General features: G+C 30.4%; 1 protein-coding gene across 1 annotated transcript in view; it reads left to right on the forward strand.

The window, feature by feature from the left end:
• The window catches only part of Prom (prominin), a 115,467-nt gene extending 95,047 nt beyond the window's left edge, over positions 1–20,420 (forward strand). The window contains exons 16-26 of the mRNA XM_064074524.1: positions 767–1,289; positions 9,491–9,649; positions 9,698–9,822; positions 9,923–9,982; positions 10,178–10,249; positions 10,307–10,342; positions 10,392–10,430; positions 20,085–20,120; positions 20,168–20,212; positions 20,261–20,311; positions 20,393–20,420. Coding sequence (XP_063930594.1) covers positions 767–1,289; positions 9,491–9,649; positions 9,698–9,822; positions 9,923–9,982; positions 10,178–10,249; positions 10,307–10,342; positions 10,392–10,430; positions 20,085–20,120; positions 20,168–20,212; positions 20,261–20,311; positions 20,393–20,420 — 1,174 coding nt within the window. The remainder of the gene's footprint in view (positions 1–766; positions 1,290–9,490; positions 9,650–9,697; positions 9,823–9,922; positions 9,983–10,177; positions 10,250–10,306; positions 10,343–10,391; positions 10,431–20,084; positions 20,121–20,167; positions 20,213–20,260; positions 20,312–20,392) is intronic.
• The last annotated feature ends 1,548 nt before the right edge of the window (positions 20,421–21,968 follow it).

Consider the following 21,968-nt stretch of genomic DNA (forward strand, 5'->3'; position numbering starts at 1 on the left):
AATCGAAAATTTGTAAATATATAGAAAATAAAAAACCGATTCGAAAAATTGCATAAAGAAAAATTTAAAAATCGCAAATCGAAAAACTGAAAAAACAAAATTATATAATAGAAAAATCCAAAAATTAAATAATTGAAAAAATAGAAATTGAAAACTCGAAAAATTGAGAGATCAAAAAGTTGGAAAATAGAAAACGGAAAAATTTTATATCCTGAAAATACACATTTTTCAATCGAATTTTTGCGCTTTCCGTTAACCTAGCTTTAAGTATATAATTTTTGAGAAAGTTTTTCCCTTCAGCGTCCAGTAACAAATCGTACAGTTCAATTAAATTTATTACTGTTTGGTAACAGTTTTGTTATCTGTCAGCATTGGCAACAAATCGGAAACTATGCGGACATCAAATTTCTCTGCGATTTTTTATTCTTTGTTTCAGAACTGTCAAAGTCAGACGAACTTTAAACACACCATCATTACTGTTGTGTATATATTTTTCTACAAACACAAATTTATTTGACTTCGTTCATTTCCACTAAGTTAAATTAAAGCTCTAATTAAATGGATTCGTGCACAAAACGACTTTCAAGTAAACTGCAAACACTTCAGAATCCCAGAAAAGCAAACTTTCCCATTTACCAAACTGCAAAGCATAAAATCAGAACTATTAACAGTCGCAGTGTCATGATTTCAAAAACTTCTCTAAGGTGCAAAGGTCGTAATTTCAATTGACTTTAGTTTTTAAGATTTCTCGCCTTAACCTTTCCAGCAACTGCCAGCTCAACCAGCCCGCCTACTCCACCTTCCACCTCCACAACTTCTTCGACGCCGCCTCCGTGACCAACCACCGCACCTGGCCCGACTTGCAAACCGCCGCCGGCGACTTCGCCATTAGCGAGCCGCCCCTGGAAATCCTCAGTCCTTCGCTGCAATTAAGCCTCCAGTTCCTGGCGACCACGTCGTCGCTCAATTTAACGGAGTACAGGACGAAAATTTCCGGCTCTTTGACGAGAAAAGACCTGAGTTCGTTTGCTGATCAATTAAACACCGTCGCCAGGCAATTAAGTGACCCCAGCAGCTCGAAGAGAATCGACGAGATTGCTTTGACGCTCAGAAAAATTATTCATAATGAAATGGCACGCCTGGCTGATTTGAAGGATCGCATCCTTTATAAAATAACCGCGCTTGATTTACTTATTCATCCTTTGAGCCAGCAGGCAAACCGATCGCTGGCACATTTCAAAGACGTGCAGCTTTTTCTGGATAGCCGCGGCGGAGAGGTCGCTCAAAGGGTAGGTTGGACACGATCGGATTACAGAAATGGAGGTTTTGCTGCGTTTACGACGCGGAGAAAAAAATCTTTGCTTAGTGATGGTGGAAATGGGGCAGACGGAGTGGAAAGCTCGGAGTAAGCGGATCGGTGTGTAGCGGATTTCCATTTCTGGGTGGTCGGTGACTACTGAATTATTTTCGTGAATTAACTTCATTGTGTCTATTTATATTATGTTCTAAAATTTAAAAATAAAAAATTTTAAAATTTTCACATTGAAAAAAAAATGCAATTTGAATAATATTTAATAACAAAAAAAAATTGAAAAAGTAAAGAAAACAAAAACCGAAATGAAAAATTTGCAAATCGAAAAACTGAAGACATGAAAAATTAAAGAATCGAAAAATTGAAAAGTCGAGTAAATGAAAAAGTTTAAATCCAATCACAGAAAAATGGAAAAATTTCTAAAGTCGTAAAACTGAAAAAGTGAAGAATTTTAAAAAATGTTGTTCTTAATTTAAATGAAAACTAGAAAAATTGCAAATCAAAAATTGTACAGGAAAGATTAAAAAAATTTAAAAGTTGAAAAACCGAAAAATGGAAAACCGGAAAATGTAAATCAAAAAATTGCAAAATCCAAGAAGTCAAAATTTTCGTAGACCCGCAAATCTAAAAATCGAAACACCCCTAAGTTGGAAAATCGGAAAACTGAACAATTTTAAATGAAAACTGGAAAACTTGCGTATCGTAGTATTAAAGGAACAAAAAAAAAATTCAAAATTCAAAAATTGCAAATCGACAAATTGTAGAAACAAAAAATTGAAAAAGATTTAAATTCAAAAAAACAAAAAATAAAATTGAGATATTGGAAAATCGAAAAATTGTATAAATAAAGAAAATAAATGCAGAAACAAAAAATTCCAAACCGAAAATTTGAAGAAATAAAAAATTGAAGAATGGATACTTTGAAAAATTGAAAAGTCGAATAAATGAAAAGGTTTTAATTGAAATAACTGAAAATGGGAAAATTCTAAAATCGTAGAATTGAAAAAGTGAAAATTTTAAAAATTATTATTATTATTTTTACATATTTAAAACAAAAAAAATTCACATCAAAAATTGAAGACACGTAAAATTAAAAAATCTAAAAGTTGAAAAATCGAAAATTTGAAAATCGAAAATTTCAAACTGAAAAATTGCACATTATTTAATAAAAATAAAATCAGAACATTGAATAATAAAAAAAATTGAAGAAACGAAAAATTGCAAAAACAAAAAATCTTAAAATCGAAATATTGAAAACGAAACATTGTAAAACTTAAAAAAAAACCGAAACCAAAAATTGCAAAACGAAAATTTGATGAACTGAAAAACTTAAGAATCGAAAAATTGAGAAATTAAAATCGAAATATAACAAAATAAAAAATAAACAAAAAAAAAATGAAGAAGAAAAAGTGAAAATTTTAAAAATTATTATTATTATTTTTACATAATTAAAACAAGAAAAATTTCACATCAAAAATTGAAGACACGTAAAATTAAAAAATCTAAAAGTTGAAAAATCGAAAATTTGAAAATCGAAAATTTCAAACTGAAAAATTGCACATTATTTAATAAAAATAAAATCAGAACATTGAATAATAAAAAAAATTGAAGAAACGAAAAATTGCAAAAACAAAAAATCTTAAAATCGAAATATTGAAAACGAAAAATTGTAAAACTTAAAAGAAACCGAAACCAAAAATTGCAAAACGAAAATTTGATGAAATGAAAAACTTAAGAATCGAAAAATGAAGAAATTAAAATCGAAATATAACAAAATAAAAAATAAACAAAAAAAAATGAAGAAACGAAAAACTAGAAAATTGAAATTGAAAAAACAAAAAATCTCAAAATAGAAATTTAAAAATTGAAACACTGAAAACTGAAAACTGCAAAAATTGAATAATTTCACATTGAAAAAAAGCAAAATTGAAAAATTGCAAATCGAAAAATTGAAGAAACGAAAAATTGAAAAAATTGAAATTGAAAAAACAAAAAATCTCAAAATAGAAATTTTGAAAAATCGAAAAATTGTAAAATAAAAAAACGAAAGGAAAAGTTGCAAATCGAAAATTTAAAGAAATGGAAAAGTGAAGAATCGAAAAATTTAAAATTGGAAATATAAGAAAATTAAAATAATTAAAAAAATTGAACACCGAAAAATGCACATCGAAAAATTGCAAATTCCAAAAATTTAAAAATTTTACACTGAAAAAAATCTAATAATCAGTACATTGAAAAACCGAAAAATTGAAAACCGGAAAATGTAAATCAAAAAATTGCAAAATCCAAGAAATCAAAATTTTCGTAGACCCGCAAATCTAAAAATCGAAACACCCCTAAGTTGGAAGATCGGAAAACTGAAAAATTTTAAATGAAAACTGGAAAACTTGCGTATGGTAGTATTAAAGGAACAAAAAAAATTCAAAATTCAAAAATTGCAAATTGACAAATTGCAGAAACAAAAATTTGAAAAAGATTTAAATTCAAAAAAACAAAAAATAAAATTGAGATATTGGAAAATCGAAAAATTGTATAAAAAAAGAAAATAAATGCAGAAACAAAAAATTCCAAACCGAAAATTTGAAAAAATAAAAAATTGAAGAATGGATACTTTGAAAAATTGAAAAGTCGAATAAATGAAAAGGTTTTAATTGAAATAACTGAAAATGGGAAAATTCTAAAATCGTAGAATTGAAAAAGTGAAAATTTTAAAAATTATTATTATTATTTTTACATATTTAAAACAAAAAAAATCACATCAAAAATTAAAGACACGTAAAATTAAAAAATCTAAAATTTGAAAATTCGAAAATTTGAAAATCGAAAATTTCAAACTAAAAATTGCACATTATTTAATAAAAATAAAATCAGAACATTGAATAATAAAAAAAATTGAAGAAACGAAAAATTGTAAAAACAAAAAATCTTAAAATCGAAATATTGAAAACGAAAAATTGTAAAACTTAAAAAAAACCGAAACCAAAAATTGCAAAACGAAAATTTGATGAAACGAAAAACTGAAGAATCGAAAAATTGAGAAATTTAAAATCGAAATATAACAAAATAAAAAATAAACAAAAAAAATGAAGAAACGAAAAACTAGAAAATCCGAAAGTTGAAAAATTGAAATACTGAAAACTGAAAACTGCAAAAATTGAATAATTTTGCTTTTTTTCAATGTGAAAAAAAAAGCAAAATTATAAAATTAGGAGAAATGAAAAATTGAAAAATTGAAAATCGAAAAATTGAAGAAACGAAAAATTGAAAAAATTGAAATTGAAAAAACAAAAAATCAAAAATCCAAAAGCTGAAAAATCGAAAAATTGAAAACCGTAAAACTGCAAATCGGAAAATTGAAAAATCCAAAAATTGCAAAAATTTAAAAATTTTGCGCTGAAAAAAAAAATCAGAACATTGAAAAACCGAAAAAATGAAAACTCGTGTCCTTGCAAATAAAAAAATTGTGAAATTTAAAAATGAAAACTCCAAGGGATTATTATAAAAAAATAAAATTCCCAAAATCAAATCCTATGATTTTTACAAAATTTTGTATTTATTTATCTTCGACACATTTTTTTGGCATCACAATTTTTCGATTTCCATTTTTCTTGCAATTTACAATTTTTTGATATCACAATTTTCGTTTTTTCGTTTAAAAAAAAATGAAAAAGGTTTAAAAATATTAGGAGTGTTACATATTTAATATGAGAACTAGAAAAATTGCAAATCAAAAATTGAAGAAATGACAAACTGAAAAATCATGAAATTGAAAAAAGGAAAATTGAAAAAACAAAAAATAAAAAATCTAAAAGCTGAAAAATCGAAAAATTGAAAACCGTAAAACTGCAAATCGGAAAATTGAAAAATCCAAAAATTGCAAAATTTGAAAGTAGAAAAACCGAAAATTTCGAAACCGAAAAATGCAAACTGAAAAATTTTAAAATCAAAGGTTTGAAAATTTTAACATTGAAAAAAAATACAATTTGAATATTTAATAACCAAAAAAATTGAAAAAATAAAGAAAACAAAAAACCGAAATGAAAAACTTGCAAATCGAAAAACTGAAGACATGAAAAATTAAAAAATCGAAAAACTGAGAAGTCGAATAAATGAAAAAGTTTAAATCCAATAATAGAAAAATGGAAAAATTCTAAAATTGTAAAAATCAAAAATTGTACAGGAAAAATTTTAAAAATCCAAAAGTTGAAAAACCGAAAAATTGAAAACCGGAAAATGTAAGTCAAAATAGTGCAAAATCCAAGAAATGAAAATTTTCATCGCGAAATAAATAAAATCAGAACGGTGAAAAAACGAAATATTGAAAATTCATAGACCTGCAAATCTAAAAATCTATACACCCGTAATTTGGAAAATCGAGACATTGGAAAAACGAAAAATTGTAAAAATAAAGAACATAAATGCAGAAACAAAAAATTCCAAATCGAAAATTTGAAGAAACGAAAAATTGAAGAAAAAGTTGAAAAATTAAAAATCGAAAAATTGATGTCGAATAAATGAAGAAGTTTAAATTTAAATAAAAATAAAGAAAATCAAATACAGACACAAAGAATTTCAAATCGAAAATTGGAAGAAATGAGAAACTGAAGAATAAAAAAACTGAAAAATTAAAAACCGAAAAATTGAAAAGTCGAATAAGTGAAAAAGTTTTTTCAATTCAAAATTTGAAAATCTGCACATTATTTAAAAAAAAAATAAAACCAGAATATTGAATAATAAAAAAAATACAAAAAGAAAGAAAACAAAAAACCGAAAGGACAAATTTGAAGAAATGAAAAATTAAAGAATCGAAAAATTGAAAAATTAAAAATTGTATACTGGATATATTTTACGTTAAGAAATTGCAAAATCTAAAAATGTAAAATTGCGAAAACGAAAAATCAAAAAATCTAAAAAGAAATTGAAAAACCCAAAAATTGAATAATTTCACATTGAAAAAAAAAATTATAGAATTAGAACATTAAAAAGTCTAAAAATTGTAAAAATTAAGAAAACACAAAACCGAAACTGAAAATTGCAAATCGAAAAATTGAATCAATGAAAAACTGAGAAACCGAAAAATTAAAAATTGAAAACTCATGAAATTGTAAATCGAAAAATTGAAAAATGTAGGAAAGTGAAACATCCAAAAGTTAGAAAATCAAAAAACTGAAAAATTTAAAAATAAAAGTCGAAACGAAAAATTGTAAATCTACAATTTGAAGAAATGGAAAACTGAAGAATCGATAAATTGAAAAATGTAAAAATTCTAAAACTGTAACTTTGGAAAAGTAAAAAAAAATTAAAAGTAAAACTAAAAAAGTTTCAAATCAAAAATTCAGGAAGCGAAAAACTGAAAAATCAGTAAACTGAAAAACAAAAAAATAATAAAACGACTAATTTAAAAATCTAAAAATTTAGAAATCAAAAAATTGAAAACCGAAAAATTACAAATCGAAAAATTGAATAATTTCACATTAAAAAAAAGAAAAATTATAGAATTAGAACATTAAAAAATCGAAAAATTGTAAAAATAAAGAAAATACAAAACCGAAACTAAAAATTGAAAATCGAAAAATTGAAGAAATGAAAAACTGAAAAACCCAAAATTTAAAAATTGAAAACTCCTGAAATTGTATATCGAAAAATTGAATAATGTAAAAAGTGAAACATCCAAAAGTTAGAAACTCAAAAAACTAAAAAATTTAGTTGTAAATCGGAAAACAAAGAATTGAAAAATCGGAATAACGAAAAATCGAAGAATCGTAAAAATAAAGAAAATAAAAAATCGAAACGAAGAATTGCAAATCGAAAATTTGAAGAAATGAAAAATTGAAGAATCGATAAATTGAAAAATGTAAAATTATAAAATTGTGGCATTGAAAAAATGAAAAAAAATAAAAAATATTTCATTAGTCGAAATGTAAACTAAAAAAACTGCAGATCAAAAATTCAGAAAGCCAAAAACTAAAAAATCAGGAAACTGACAAAAATAAAATAGTAAAAACAAAAAAATCTATTAGTTGAAAAATCTAAAAACTGAAAATCGACAAACTGCAAATCGAAAAATTGAAAAATCCAAAAATGAATAGTTTCACATTGAAAAAAAAATAAAAATTACAATTAGAACATTAAAAAATCGTAAAATTGTAAAATTAAAGAAAATACAAAATCGAAACTAAAACCTGCAAATCGATAAATTGAAAAATGTAAAAAGTGAAACATCCAAAAGTTGGAAAATCAAAAAACTGAAAAATTTAAAAATGAAAAATTGAAAAATCAGAAATTTAAAATTTCGCAAATTTAAAAAATCGTCCACCACCAACCAAAAATTGAAAAATCTAGAAATCGAAATATCGAATTATCGAAAAATCAAACAAATAAATCCAAAAGTTGAACAATCAATGATCTGATTAGTCGAAAAATCCCAGAATCCAAACGTAGAAAAATCAAAAAATTGAAAAATCGCAAAACTGAATTTACGAAAAATCGAGAAATCGAAAAACTGAAATACCCAGAAATTGCGAAAGAAGTTGAAACATTGAAGAATTGGAAAATAAAAAAATTGAGAAATTGAAAAAACCGAAATTTTCAAAAATCGAAAAACTGAAAAAATGTAAAATAAAAAAATCGAAAACTAGAAAAATTAAAAATCGAAGAACTGAGAATTGGAAAAACTGAAAAATCGATAAATCGAAACATCAAAAAATGTAAAGCAACCGAAAACTTGTGAAATCGAAACATAAAAAGTCGACAAATCGAAGTCGAAAAATTGAAAACCGAAAAATTGAAAAATTCCAAATATAAAAAATTTCACATTGAAAAAAAGAAAAATTTAAATTTGGACATTAAAAAACAAAAAACTTGAAAAATTTTAGTTTTTTGTTCTTTATATTTTTTCCCTCTCGAACAAAATAATAGGCAGCTTTTTGTCTAAAAAACCGCAGAAAAATATCTGATTGTTTAAAATGCAAAAAATAGATATTACTTACGATGTATTGTAAAACGGCTACTTTCATGTCTTCTAAAAGTTTCAAATCAAATCGAAAACGTGACCTGACCTGACCTGATTTGACCTGACGTGACCTGATCTGACCTGACTTGACCTATTCTTCCTCTCTATTGTCTCAATTAAACTTTAAACATTTCTGTGATTCTTAAAACAATTGTATTTTGTGGAAGAAAAGTTAATAATAAATTCTTTTTTTATCTACAAAAATTTCATACCGGACTATTTTCAAGAGTCATGGGTTCGAATTCAGGGGCGAGGGAAGATCTGTCTAATAATATGAGACCGAAGGGCAAATACTTAATTAAAATTAAATACATCTGTAATATCATCGATAAACAAAATGAAAAACCCCAGACGCAGAGCAGAACCCTGACATACTCCAAAGGGTTATTTTGCTGTCACATTACGTTTACTTACTAAACTTGAAAAAATAAATACAAATTATTTCAACGACTGTCGAAAAAATACAACGTGTTAAAAATTTCATCATACTGAACTCATAAAATGTGTAATAAGAGATCGAATTAACACGCCTTTGAAAAGCACATTTTAAATAGGTGACTGACAGATTTTAATTAATTTTCATTGAACTGAAAACAGATTAAAAGTAAATTTTTAAAAGCTTTACGGGATACACACGTCTTTCATTTTGAATATGGATGAAAGATTTAAATTTTATCAATGTGTATTAACAAAAAATGTCTTCAGTTTTTTATATCTTGCGTTTTAGTATCAAATAACGCCATCACGAATTTTCTGCTGTTTCAACAATCAATTGAGCACAAAGAACGTATCGGCGGGAATTTCACTGTAATCAGTTTTCTATTAGGGCTTTATTAAACGACTGACCAAACAACAACAAAACAAATTAGTTTATTGCAATTATGTTACATATATGTAGTTACAATGTAATTTCCAATCATATGAACATTTAATATTAATCTCCAAATATGACTGTTTTTTTCTTTGTTTTTTTTTTCTGCGCTTTCAGCACAACTCGAAATCTTCAACTTCAAAAGCGTAAATAAAAAAAACAATAAATAAAAGAAGCAAAACTTTATAGCAGCTGGTAATTTCACTGGCATGTCTTTGAAATTGAATTGCGAAACATTCCAACACAAGGCACATGAGCATCTGGTTTCACTTTTTACTTTTGTTTATCCTTTAAGGTTTCGGCTCGCTTTATGTCTCGTCTGGAAACTTACCTGGGAGACCTTCACAGACACATAACAACCAAAGTGACAAAGGAAATAGGAGGCTGCAAACCACTCTGGGACATTTTCCGGCTGGCGCGTTTCTTCACTTGCAAACTAATAGTGGATCCAACTGTAAGCAACACATGATGTCTGAACACCATCTAATCGACCCCTTCACAGACCGCCATTTCAGCATCGAGCTTTATACTAACCTTACTGTTTCTGGGTGTCGTCATTGTCGTATTGAATTTAGTGGAACATTACCGGGAGCTTAATGAAGAACTATTAACCTCCATAACACATAGGTGGGCCATTACTTCAATTACAACCCTCCAGGTTGACACTAACTACCCAGAAAACCGTGCCCCGTCATAATTCTTTTATTAAATACGTATTAATTGGCAGGCGCGCCAGAGACGGACTCATAATAGACGACGAAGGCACTTGGGCGTCCCCATCGTTAGAGTAAGAACTTCATTTAATTCCATTTAATTCGAAAATTTAATTTAAAACGAATCAGTAGAAGGGCTAGAGTGGTGAATTATATTCGCTAAAGAGAATAGGGAAGGCAACACCCGTCGGCTTTTGCTCCCGATGTTAACATGAATTATGTTCCTCTTTAAGCTGAAAAGGTTTTAAAACATTGTTGTGGTTTTACAGAACACCACCAGATGTTGAAATGAGGAATAATGGGCAAGGGGAGCAGGCGACGTGGGTCTCCCCTAATTCCAGGTCGGGGTATTTTTATTAGCACTTTCGGGGGAGCAACTAGTCGGTTATTGTTTACAGGCAGAGCGTCGAGCTCTTGATTCCGCCACCCCCCAGGTAAGTGCGCACTTAAAAAAACGAAATATGAGGGTGCGGTTTTTTGTAGAGCGCTTCAGGGTCCGTCCAGGTCTCGGTCTCCCAAAAGGTAAAAACAGATTCGGATAGTTCTACAAACTGGATTAACAAACCCGATACGAACTCTGTTTATGTTATGAATTTACATATCTCAACGAGCGGATTATTGCAACATGCACCGTGTGTGCGAGACGTTCTCGTCAAATTCAATATTGCATTTCCCGGGACAAAGTCACCTTGATTACGGATTCTATGAGCACACAACGACGATGATTAGCTCAATATTAAACAAAACAGACTTAGACGGGCTACAAAAAGACATCACTCGAAAACCATATACACGCACTGCAAGAACAAAGCATTTCACGCAAATATATGGTGTTCCCAGGCCGGAAATAATTGCTTTGCACAGTTCACATCCACTGGAAAATTCGGGCGAAATTAGTCGCTGGAACTAAAACGAGCGGGTGCCGCGGGATATGATATGTTTATAAAAATTGGTGTTAAATTGTTTCGATTGAGCTAGCCTCGGCTCTGTAGCACGTGTAATAACTAGTAAAACAAGTTCAGTTTCTCAGATAAACCATGAAATTTAATTGAGTAAATTTGATTTTTTGTTAATACAGTTTCTATAAACTATTTAGTAGAAAAAACAGACAAAGGGTGTCCAAAATTCCTTCAAACTCTTCAAAAACAAAACACAAGAGGTTCACAAGATGATTTCATTTCTTGTTTAAAAAAAATGCCGGAGTTTCCACGATTCGAGGATATTTTGGAAAAAGAAAATACCAAGAGCCTTCAATATTCTTGCAAATTAAAAAAGACACCAGATGCTTTCATATTAAAAAAAAATTACAGAAGACTTACTTAAAAAAGACACCAGTTCCCCCCAAGATTCATTCATATTCTCAAAAAAAAGATGCAAAGACGCCAGGCGTCTCAAAAATTTTTTTATTTTTGAAAAAGACAGGGGCCACCAAGACATATTTAAAAAAACACGCAAGGGTCCCCTAAAATATGTTCATTGTCTTAAAAAAGACACCAAGAGCCTCCAAGTTTCTTGCTTATTCTTTAAAAAGCAAAAAACCATGGTGGCCCAAAATTTTTCCCAATTTTTAAAAAACACAAGGGATCGTCAAGATTCTTTCAAATTCTCAAAAAAATGCCAGGCGTCTCCAAGATTCTTTAATATCGCTTGAAAAAAGGACACTGATGGCCACCAAGATTCATTATTCGTATTCTGTACAAAAAAGACGCAAGGTCTCTCAAGAGTCTGTCATAATCTTAAAAACAGACACCAGAGGCTCTCAAGGTTCTTTCATATTCTTAAAAAAAGAAAAGAGCTTCAAAAATTTGTTATAATCTTTCAAAAACACAGCAAGGGCTTCCATGTTTCTCTCATATGCTTAGCAAAAAAAACAACAGGAGTCCCAAAATTCTTCAATGTTCTTAAATGAAAGAAAAAAAACAGGGCTTCCCAAGACTTTCCTATTCTTTAAAAAAGACTCCAGAGGTCTCAAAGTTTTTTTCATATTCGAAAAAAAGACACCAGGGACTTCCAAAGTTATATATTCTTTCATATTCTTTAAAAAAAAAGCCTTGATCCCCCAGATTTCTCCACAATCAGTCATTTAAAAAGCCCAAGGATTACCGAGATCATTTTGCTCGTCAAAAAGAAGACCAAGGGCTTTCAGGATTCTTTGATACTATTAAAATAAAGCACCAGGGCTTCACAAGAGTTTCATATTTTCAGAGAAAAAGGTACCAGGCGTCCCCAAGTTTCTTTCATATTCTTGAATAAAGATCCTTTCTATTCTGTAAAAAAATACGCAAGGTCTCCCAAGATTCGGTCATAATCTTAAAAACAGACACCAAAGGCTCCCAAGGTTCTTTCATATTCTTAAAACCAAGATACCAGGGACTTCCAAGGCTCTCCCACATTCTTAAAAAAAGGCACCTGAGACTCTCTAAGTTGTTTCATATTAAAAAAAGACACCAAAAGCCTCTAAGATTCTTTCATACTCTTTGTCTTGACTTCCCCAAGACTTTTTAAAAAGACGCTAAAATTCTTCAATTTTTTAATTTTAAAAAAATTCTTTTAAAAAAGACTCATATTTTTTTAAGAAAAACGCCAACCCTGTAAACTTCTTTCATATTCCCTTAAAAAAGATACCAAGAGCCTCTAAGACTCTTTAATACTCTTTAAAAAAGCACACTAAGGCTTCCCGAGATCTTTATAATCTTTAAAAAAGACACCAGGGGTTTCAAGATTCTGTCATATTCTTGGCAAAAAGATAGCAGGGGCCCTGAAAAGAAAGACACCAGGCCTCCTAAGGCTCTTTCCTATTCTTTAAAAAAGACACAAGTCCCTCAAGATTCTTTCACACTCTTTCAAAAAAAACTCAATGAACTCTTAGATCCTTTCATATTCTTCAGAAAGAGACTCCAAGGGGTTGCAGAAGGATCTCTCGTATTCCATAAAAAAACACCAGAATTTCTCAACATTAAAAAAGACCCCAGGGACACTCAAGTTTTTATCATATTTTTGAAAAAAAGACACCAAGAGCTTCCAAACTTCTTTCATATTTCTGTAAAAAAGGCAAAAAGATTCTTTCATACTTTTTAAGAAAATGCACCAAATCTTCTCAAGAATTTGTTATAATCTATAGAAAGACACCAAAGGCTTTCAAATTTCTCACATATTTTTAACAAAAAACCCATGGGCCTCAAAATTCTTCGACTTTCGACATTTTCAAAATATGACATCTGTCCTCCAAAATTCCTTTCTAGATTCTTTCAAAAAAAACACCCAGGTCTTCCAAGTCTCTTTCATATTCTTTAAAAAAAGACTCCAGGGGGTTTTAGGCTTCTCTCCTATTCCGCAAAAAGACACCAGGACTTCCCAAAATTCTTTCATATTTTTTGAAAAAAAATACTAAGGCTGCAAACTTTCTTCATATTGCTTAAAAAGAGACTCCAAGGGGTTCAAAAAGTTTCTTTATTTTTCTGGGCTTCCCAAATTTAAAAAAGGCCCAAGGGACACCCAAAGTTTTCTGATATTTTTTGAAAAAATTGGAGCGTTCCAACTTCTTTCATATTTCTGTAAAAAATACAAGAAAAATCTTTCATACTCTTTCAGGAAATACAACAATTCTCCCCAAGAATCTTTCAGATTCTTAAAAAAAAGCCAAAAAAGGCCTTAAATTTTTTATTATCTTTAAAAAAGACACCAAGGCATTCCAAGTTTCTCTCGTATTCTTTAAAAAGAGATTCCAGGGAGTTCCAAGGTTTTTCCAATTGTGTAAAAAGACACCAAGGCTTACCAAAATTCTTTATTTAAAAAAAACACCAAGCCTGCAAAATTCCTTCATATTTAAAAAAAAAAACACCAAGAGGCTCTAAGATTCTTTCATACTCTTTAAAAAGGTGCACCAAGGCTCCCCAAGGTTTTTATATTCTTTAAAAAAAGCCACCAAGGGCTTCCAAAATTCTCTCATAATTATAGCAAAAAGGTGGCAGGGGCCCTAAAAAAGATACTAGACTTCCTGAAGGTCTTTCCTAGTCTTTAGAAAAGACACAAATCCCTCAAGATTCTTTCAGATTCTTTCAAAAAGACACCAATAACCTTTAAGATTCTTTCATACTCTTTAAAAAGACACTCCAAGGAGTTCCAAAAGGTTTTTTCCTGTTCTGCAAAAAGACACCAGGGCTTCCCAACATTCAAAAAGGTCCCAGGTACACCCAAGGTTTTTTCGTATTTTTTGAAAAAAAGACATCAAGAGCATCCAAACTTCTTTGATATTTCTGTTAAAAAGAGAAGATTCTTTCGTACTCTTTAAGAAAATGTACCAGGTCTTGTCAAGAATCTTTCAGATTCTTAAGAAAAGGCAAAAAAGGCTAATTTTTTTTTTATAATCTTTAAAAAAGACACCAAGTGCCCAAAATTCTTCGATTTTTCTTAAAAAAAAGAGATCACGGTACTTTAAAAGTTCTTCCACACTCTTTAAAAAGAAAGACACTAGGACTTCCCAAGCCTCTTTCTAAACTTTAAAAACGACATCAGTCCTCCAAAATTCCATTTTACATTATTTCAAAAAAGACACCAAGTTCTTCCGAGTTTCTTTTCTATTCTTTAAAAAAAAGACTCCAGGGGGTTCTAAGGTTCGTTCCAATTCCCCAAAAAGGCAGCAAGGCTTCTCAGAATTCACCAAGAACCTCTAAGATATTCTTAAATACTCTTTAAAAAAATACACCAAGGCTCCCAAAGATTTTTATAATCTTTAAAAAACACATCAGAAGCTTCCAAGATTTTCTCATATTCTTAGCAAAAATATAGCAGGGGTACTGAAAAGGAAGACACCAGGGCTTCCTAAGGCTCTTTTCTATTCTTCAAAAGAGACACAAGTCCCTCAAAATTCTTTGAGATTCTTTCAAAGAGACAAGAACTTCTAAAATTCTTTGATATTCCTTAAAAAGAGACTCCAAGGTTTCCAAAAGGCTCTTTCCTATTCTGTACAAAGACACCAGGGCTTCCCAGGATTAAAAAAGGCCACAGGGACACCAAAAGTTTTTTCGTATTTTTGAAAGAAGGACACCAAGAGCGTTTAAATTTCTTTCATTTTTCTGTAAAAAAAACAAGAATATTCTTTTACGAAAACACACAAGATCGCCCCAAGAATCTTTCAGATTCTTAAAAAAAATCAAAAGTGCTCTCAAAATTTTTTAGAATCTTTATAAAAGACACCAAGAGCTCCCAATTTCTTTCGTATTCTTAACAAAAACCCACGTGCCCCAAAATTCTTCCATTTTTCCTAAAAAAAAAGAGATCACGGTCCTTTAAGATCCTTCCACACTCTTTAAAAAGAAAGACCACAAGGCTTGCTAAGCCCCTTTCTAAACTTTAAAAAAGACATCAGTCCTCCAAAATTCTTTTTTAGATTCTTTCAAAAAAGATACCTAGGTCTTCCAAGATTCTTTCATGTTCTTTAAAAAAGACTCCAGGGGGTTCCAAGGTTATTTTATATTCTGCAAAAAACACCAGAACTTCCCAAAATTCTTTCGTATTTTTTGAAAAAAAAAACACTAAGCCTATAAACTTTCTTCATTTACCTTCAAAACATACACCAAGAGCCTATAAGATTCTTTCATACTCTTTAAAAAAAGACTCCAAGGGGTTCCAAAAGGTTCTTTCCTATTCTGCAAAAAGACACCAGGACTCTCCAACATTAAAAAACGCCCTAGGGACACCCCAGGTTTTCTTGTATTTTTTGAAAAAAAAGACACTAGAAGCGTCCAAACTTCTTTCATACTTCTGTAAAAAAGACAAGAAAAATCTTTCATACTCTTTAGGAAAATACAGCAGGTCTCCCCAAGAATTTTTCAGATTCTTAAAAAAAGGCAAAAGAGCGATCAAAACTTTTTATAATCTTTAAAATAAACATCAAACTCTTAGAAACTTCTCTCATATTCTTAACAAAAACCCATGGACCCAAAAATTTTTCCATTTTTCTTTAGAAAAAGAAATCATGGTCATTTAATGTGTTTCCATACTTTTTAAAAAGAAAGACACTTCCCAAACCTGTTTCAAAACTTTACAAGATGTCTTCCAAAATTCTTTTTTAGATTCTTTCAAAAAAGACACCAATAGCTCCCAAGTTTTTTTAGTTTAAAAAAGCTACCACCTCTCCCCGAGGTGGTTTCCTATTCTTTAAAAAGACACCAGGGCTTCCTAAGATTCTTTCCTATTCTGCAAAAAAAACACCAAGACTTTCCAAAATTTTTTCATATTCATTTAAAGAAGACTTCAGGTATTTCCAAGATTCTTTCAAATTCCTAAAGAGGGCCTCAAAATTCTTCCATTTTATGAAAAAAAAGTCACCAGGGCTTTCCAAGATTCTTTCATATTCTTTAAAAAAAGACTTCAGATGCTTTCAAGGTTCTTTCATTTAAAAAAAAAGGTCATCAAGAGTACCCAAACTTCATTAATATTCCTCAAAAAAGACACGAAGTGCCTCCGAGATTCTGTTATGCTCTTTAAAACAAAACACCAGGTCTTCCCAAGATCCTGTCAGGTTCTTAAAGAAAGAAAAAAGGGCCCCCAAAATTTTCTATAATCTTTTGAAAAGAAAAAGTTCTCTCATATTTTTAGCAAAAAGACACTAGGAACCCCAAAATTCTTCCATTTTCTTAAAAAAAAAAGAAACAAACCACTAAGCTTCTTTCATACTCTTTAAAAATAAAGACAAAAGGGCTTCCCAAGACTCTTTCTAAATTTTAAAATTGTCATATTCTTATAAAAAAAAAAAACAAAAACTCCCAAGCTTGTTTCGTATTCTTTAAAAAAGACACCATGGCTCCCCAAGGTTGTTTCCTATTCTTTAAAAAGACACCAGGGTTTTCTAAAATTCTTTCATATTTTCTAAAAAGATTCCAAGGGGTTCCAAGTTTTTTTCCTATTTTGCAGAAAGACACCAAAACTTTCCAAATTTTTTCCATATTCTTTAAAAAAAAGACTTCAGGTCTTTGCAAGATTCTTTCATATCTTTTTTTAAATACACCAGGGCTCCCAAGATTCTTTCACATTCCTAAAAGGGACCCCAAAATTCTTTCATTTTATTAAAAAAAAACACCAGGGCTTCCCAGATTCTTTCATATTCTTTAGAAAAAGACTCCTAGTGCTGCCAAGGTTCTTTCATTTTCTTAAAAAAGCACCTGGAACTCCCAGGGTTCTTTCATATTTTTTGAAAAAAAGACATCAAACGCCTCCAAACTTCTTCAATATTCTTTGAAAAAGACACCAAGTGCCTCTAGGATTCTGTTGTACTCTTTAAAACAATACACTAGGTTTTCCCAAGATTTTTTTCAAATTCTTAAAGGAAGAAGAAAAGGCCCCCAAAATTTTCTATAATCTTTAAAAAAGAAAAAGTTCTCTCATATTCTTATCAAAAGGCACGACCCTAAAAATTCGTCCATTCTCTTAGAAAAAAAAACACGAATCTTCAAGGTTCTTTCATACTCTTTAAAAAGAAAGACACCAGGGCTTCCCAAGCCTCTTTCTAAACTTGAAAGTATTTCTAAAGTCTTTTTTAGATTCTTTCAAAAAAGACACCAAGGTCTCCCAAGTTTCTTTCATATTCTTTAAAAAGAAACACCAAAAACTCCCAAGCTTTTTTCGTATTCTTTAAAGAAGACACCATGGCTCCTCAAGGTTGTTTCCTATTCTTTAAAAAGACACCAGGGCTTTCCAAGATTCTTTCATATTTTCTAAAAAAGACTCCAAGGAGTTCCAAGGTTGTTTCCTACTTTGCAAAAAGACACCAAAACTGTCCAAATTTTTTCCGTATTCTTTAAAAAAAGATTTCAGGTTTTTCCAAAATTGTTTCAGTTATTTTTTATACACCAGGGCTCCCAAGATTCTTTCAAATTCCTAAAAGAAGCCCCAAAATGCTTTCATTTTATGAAAAAAAGACACCAGGGATTCCCTGATGCTTTCATATTCTTTATAAAAAGACTCCAAGGGCTGCCAAGGTTTTTTCATCTCCTTAAAAAAACACCTGGAACTCCTAGGGTTCTTTCACATTTTTTGAAAAAAGACATCAAGAGCCTCCAAACTTCTTTAATATTCTCTGAAAAAGACACCAAGTGCCTGTAAGATTTTGTTGTAGTCTTTAAAACAATACACTAGCTCTTGCCAAGATTTTTTAAAATTCTTAAAGAAAGAAAAAAAAGCCCTCAAAATTTTCTATAATCTTAAAAAAAAATCTTGTCTCATATTCTTATCAAAATTCTTCCATTTTCTTAGAAAAAAAAACACGAATCTTCAAAGTTCTTCCATATTCTTTAAAAAGAAAGACATTAGGACTACCCAAACTCTTTCTAAATAAAAAAAGGCATCAGTCCTCCTAAATTCTGTTTTAGATTCTTTAAAAAAAGACACCAAAAACTCTCAAGCTTTTTTCGTGTTCTTTAAAAAAGACACCACGGCTTCCCAAGGTTGTTTCCTATTCTTTAAAAAGACACGAGATTCTTTCAAGTTCTGTAAAAAGACACCAGGACTTTCCAAAATTTTTTCATATTCTTCAACAAAAATATCAGGAATTTCCAAGATTCTTTCAAAATCCTAAAAAGACCCCAACATTCCTCCATTTTATCAAAAAAAAAGACACCAGGGCTTCCTAAGAGTATTTCATATTCTTTAAAAAAAGACTCCAGATGGTTTTTATGGTCTTTCATGTTCTTGAAAAAGACACCAGGAACCAGATTCTTCAGAATTTAAGATTCTTTTAGGTTGTTTAAAACAGAAAAAGTTCTCCCATATTCTTAATAAAAAGACAGGAACCCCAAAATTCTTCCATTTTCTTAAAAAAAAAAACAGACCACGAATTTTCAAGATTCTTCCATACTCTTTGAAAACAAAGACACCAGAGCTTCCTATGTTCTCTATAAGAGGCCCCCCAATGTCTCTAAAATTATTAAAAAAATAAACTAGGGGCCTCAAAATGTTTTAATATTCTTTAAAATAATACACCAGAACCCCCGATTTTTTGTAATCTCAGGCAAAAAAAAAAACACCAGGTTCTGTCTTCTTTAAAGAACATGCAGGCTCTCTAAGATCCTTTTACACATTTAATCAAAAATCATCAAGTATCTCCAAAATTATTTTATATTTTTTAAATAGAAGACACCGAGAGCCTTTAAAATTTCTTCATAATCATAAAAAAAAAGATACCAGCTTTAATATTTTTTATAAAAGTTGAGTTTTTGGTCCAATAAAAATCAGGTAAACGTACAGACACCACAATACTACAAAAATTTCCCACCGAAGCCACAACACGAAAATATCAGCTTTAAAACCGGGCCAAATGTTAACCGAGTTAAAATTACGACTCACTCAAACAGAACAACAACACTGAGCAAATTATCAAAAAGCGGAATCAACAAAGTTTAATAAAAATTCCTGGACGCTCACCCGAATTCGAACACGCCAGCAAGCAATCGAGAAAGGAGTGCTCTTGAAAAAAATCATGTCCAATAACAATAATTACAGTTTTAATAATTTCTCCTTTAATTAAGCAAATAGAGCGCCAGCGGCTAAAGTTGCATTTCCTAATTGGTGACACATGAAGAAACAAGGTGAATTAATTTGTCTAGTTTACCGAGCTCTGAAGGTGTTAATTTTTTTTTTATTTTGTTCCAGCTTTGAGAATCCTTCACACTTTTTTACCTGTTTGTGTTGCTTCTGCTGAGCCTTCACTTTCTAAATTAAAATAAAAAACGACCTTAGAATTGGATCGACTGTCTAATTTAGGAATTCTTTCAAACGACGCATCCTCTCAATTGATTTTTCCGAGATAACACGAAAGTTAGCCGCTATAAAAGCCAGCAAACAGAATTTTAAACTTCAGTTTTATTGACAATATAGTCAATATATGACATCTATTATTAAATGTAGAGCATCGGAACGCATACAATTGTAACGACATAATAAATTGACAATTTTTGTATAACCGTAGACTTTGTCAAAAAACCGCATTCCACATCGTCCTTCGCCATTTGCAACACATGCACTTTTCCGCTTACGATAAATGAATAAATCACGCGTTTTATTATTCCCAAACTTGCAAACCGTCCCATGTACGAGAAAGCCGACATTGTTTCGATACCGATCTCGGGCCATAAATTTGCACTTACACGCTTACGTAACTCGTGCATTTTTCTTTGACAGGCTTTCTACAATAGCGTCAAGGATATCGGCTGCTAGGTGAGCTGTACAATTCGATTCTTCAAATTAGCGAAAATCATTTGCAGAGTGCCGCAGATTCCCTCCGTATCGAGAGCAAGGTCTCCAAAAAGGTGATCCGTGGTCACTTTGTGACACCAATAACGGTGGTTCGTTTCCAGGGGCCGCCATGAATCACTCCGCCTGATCGAACCGATCTGCTGGAAATCGGGGTAATGATCTCTGGGAGTCTTTCAGAGTTTACGCAAAGCTGCCCAACTTCGAACGAGTTTGTTAATGCATTGTGGTTGCAGGTCGCTTTCTCCGAGGAGTTGGCTGTAGGAGGGAGAATTTTTCGCCAGTCGATTCATATTAAAATATTAGATCGGAGATTTCGTAATAATTAAATAATTGCTAGAACCCACCTCTAGAGTCTGTCTGGGTTTACTTGACTTGAGTTGCGAAATGGCTTAATTATAACCCCTGGTTTTCGGTTATTTTGTTTCACAGTGGCTCGAATGTGAGTTTCAACACGAATTCCGAAGCGCTAAAAAAGGAGGGCTACATGTGGATGGGTCGTTGTTTCCAATCTCCGATGGGGAAACCTTGAAGTTTGATGACATTTATTTTTTAGTTTAAAAATAACCTTAAAGACCCAAACTTATAAATGGCAAAGATTTAAATCTGCAATAAATTAATTTTTCAAAATTTTATAGTTCATCCGCGTGTGATTGTATAAATCACCGGGTTTCATCATTTATTAATTAGTTTGTCGATGTGTGGATTTATTTTTTAAGTTTGCTACTGTAGTATTATAATCATGTAATAAAATGATGCAAATGATATTTACCACTTGTGAAACGTGTTGAAATAGGAGCTTAATCGATTATGTTATGTCGTTGTTAACCAAAATTAAATTGTAGGAAAAGTAGTTTCAGTAGAGCTAGAAATTGACCGAAGACGCATGTAGAAAATTTCAATATAAATTCAAAAGGTGTTTTCTTCCTTATTTATTATTAGTAAAAACACATCAAGGGTCCTCAGAATTTTTGTATTCTATTAAAAAAATTGATCCAATGTTGTTTTGACCTTGTTCCACTTATTTTTATGAAAAGCCGAAAATCCGAAACTTCAAAAACTTTTAAAAATCGAAAAATTGGAAAATCCAGAAACTGAAAAATTACCAAAATTAAAATTTCGCTACATTGAGATCTCGAAAACTTGAAAAATTTTAAAAGTGGAAAAACCGAAATGTCGAGAACTCGGAAAATCGGAAATTTGTCAAATTATAAAATCAAAATATGTAAAATTTAAAAATTGAAAATCAAAAAAACGAGAATTCGAAAAATCTAAAATTGAAAAAATCGAAAAATTGAGAAATCGAAAAGTCGAATAATCGAAAAATTGGAACATCGAAAAATCGAAACATGAAAACATCGAGAAATCGGGAAATCGAGATATCCCAAAAAATTGATAAATCAATGGAAAAATTGGTAAATCAAAATATTGAAAAATCGCGACTACGGCAATTCAAAAAATTTTGCAAGTGGGAAAACCGAGTTGTCTAGAAATCGGATCGAGAAATCGGAAAGACGGAAAACGTCAAATTTAAATAATCAAAAAATCGAAACCTTGAAATCTGGAAATTCCTAAAATCTAAAATCGAAGAACAGAAAAGTGGAAAAATCAAAAAATTGACGAATGGAAATATTGGATAAAACATTTGATAACTGAAATACAGAAAAATCGAAAATCTAAAAAACCAGAAAAATGAAACATCGAAAGCCTGAAAAATAGAAAAATAAAAAAGCGAAAATTGAAGAATTGAAAAACTGAAAAATCGAGAAATCGAAGCATAAAAGTCGAAAAATCGGAAAATGGAAAACTTGG

The sequence above is a fragment of the Zophobas morio genome, unplaced genomic scaffold (assembly GCF_036711695.1).
Source record: "Zophobas morio isolate AGI-343-1 ecotype UQ-CSIRO unplaced genomic scaffold, CSIRO_AGI_Zmor_V1 ptg000054l, whole genome shotgun sequence".
Taxonomy (NCBI): domain Eukaryota; kingdom Metazoa; phylum Arthropoda; class Insecta; order Coleoptera; family Tenebrionidae; genus Zophobas; species Zophobas morio.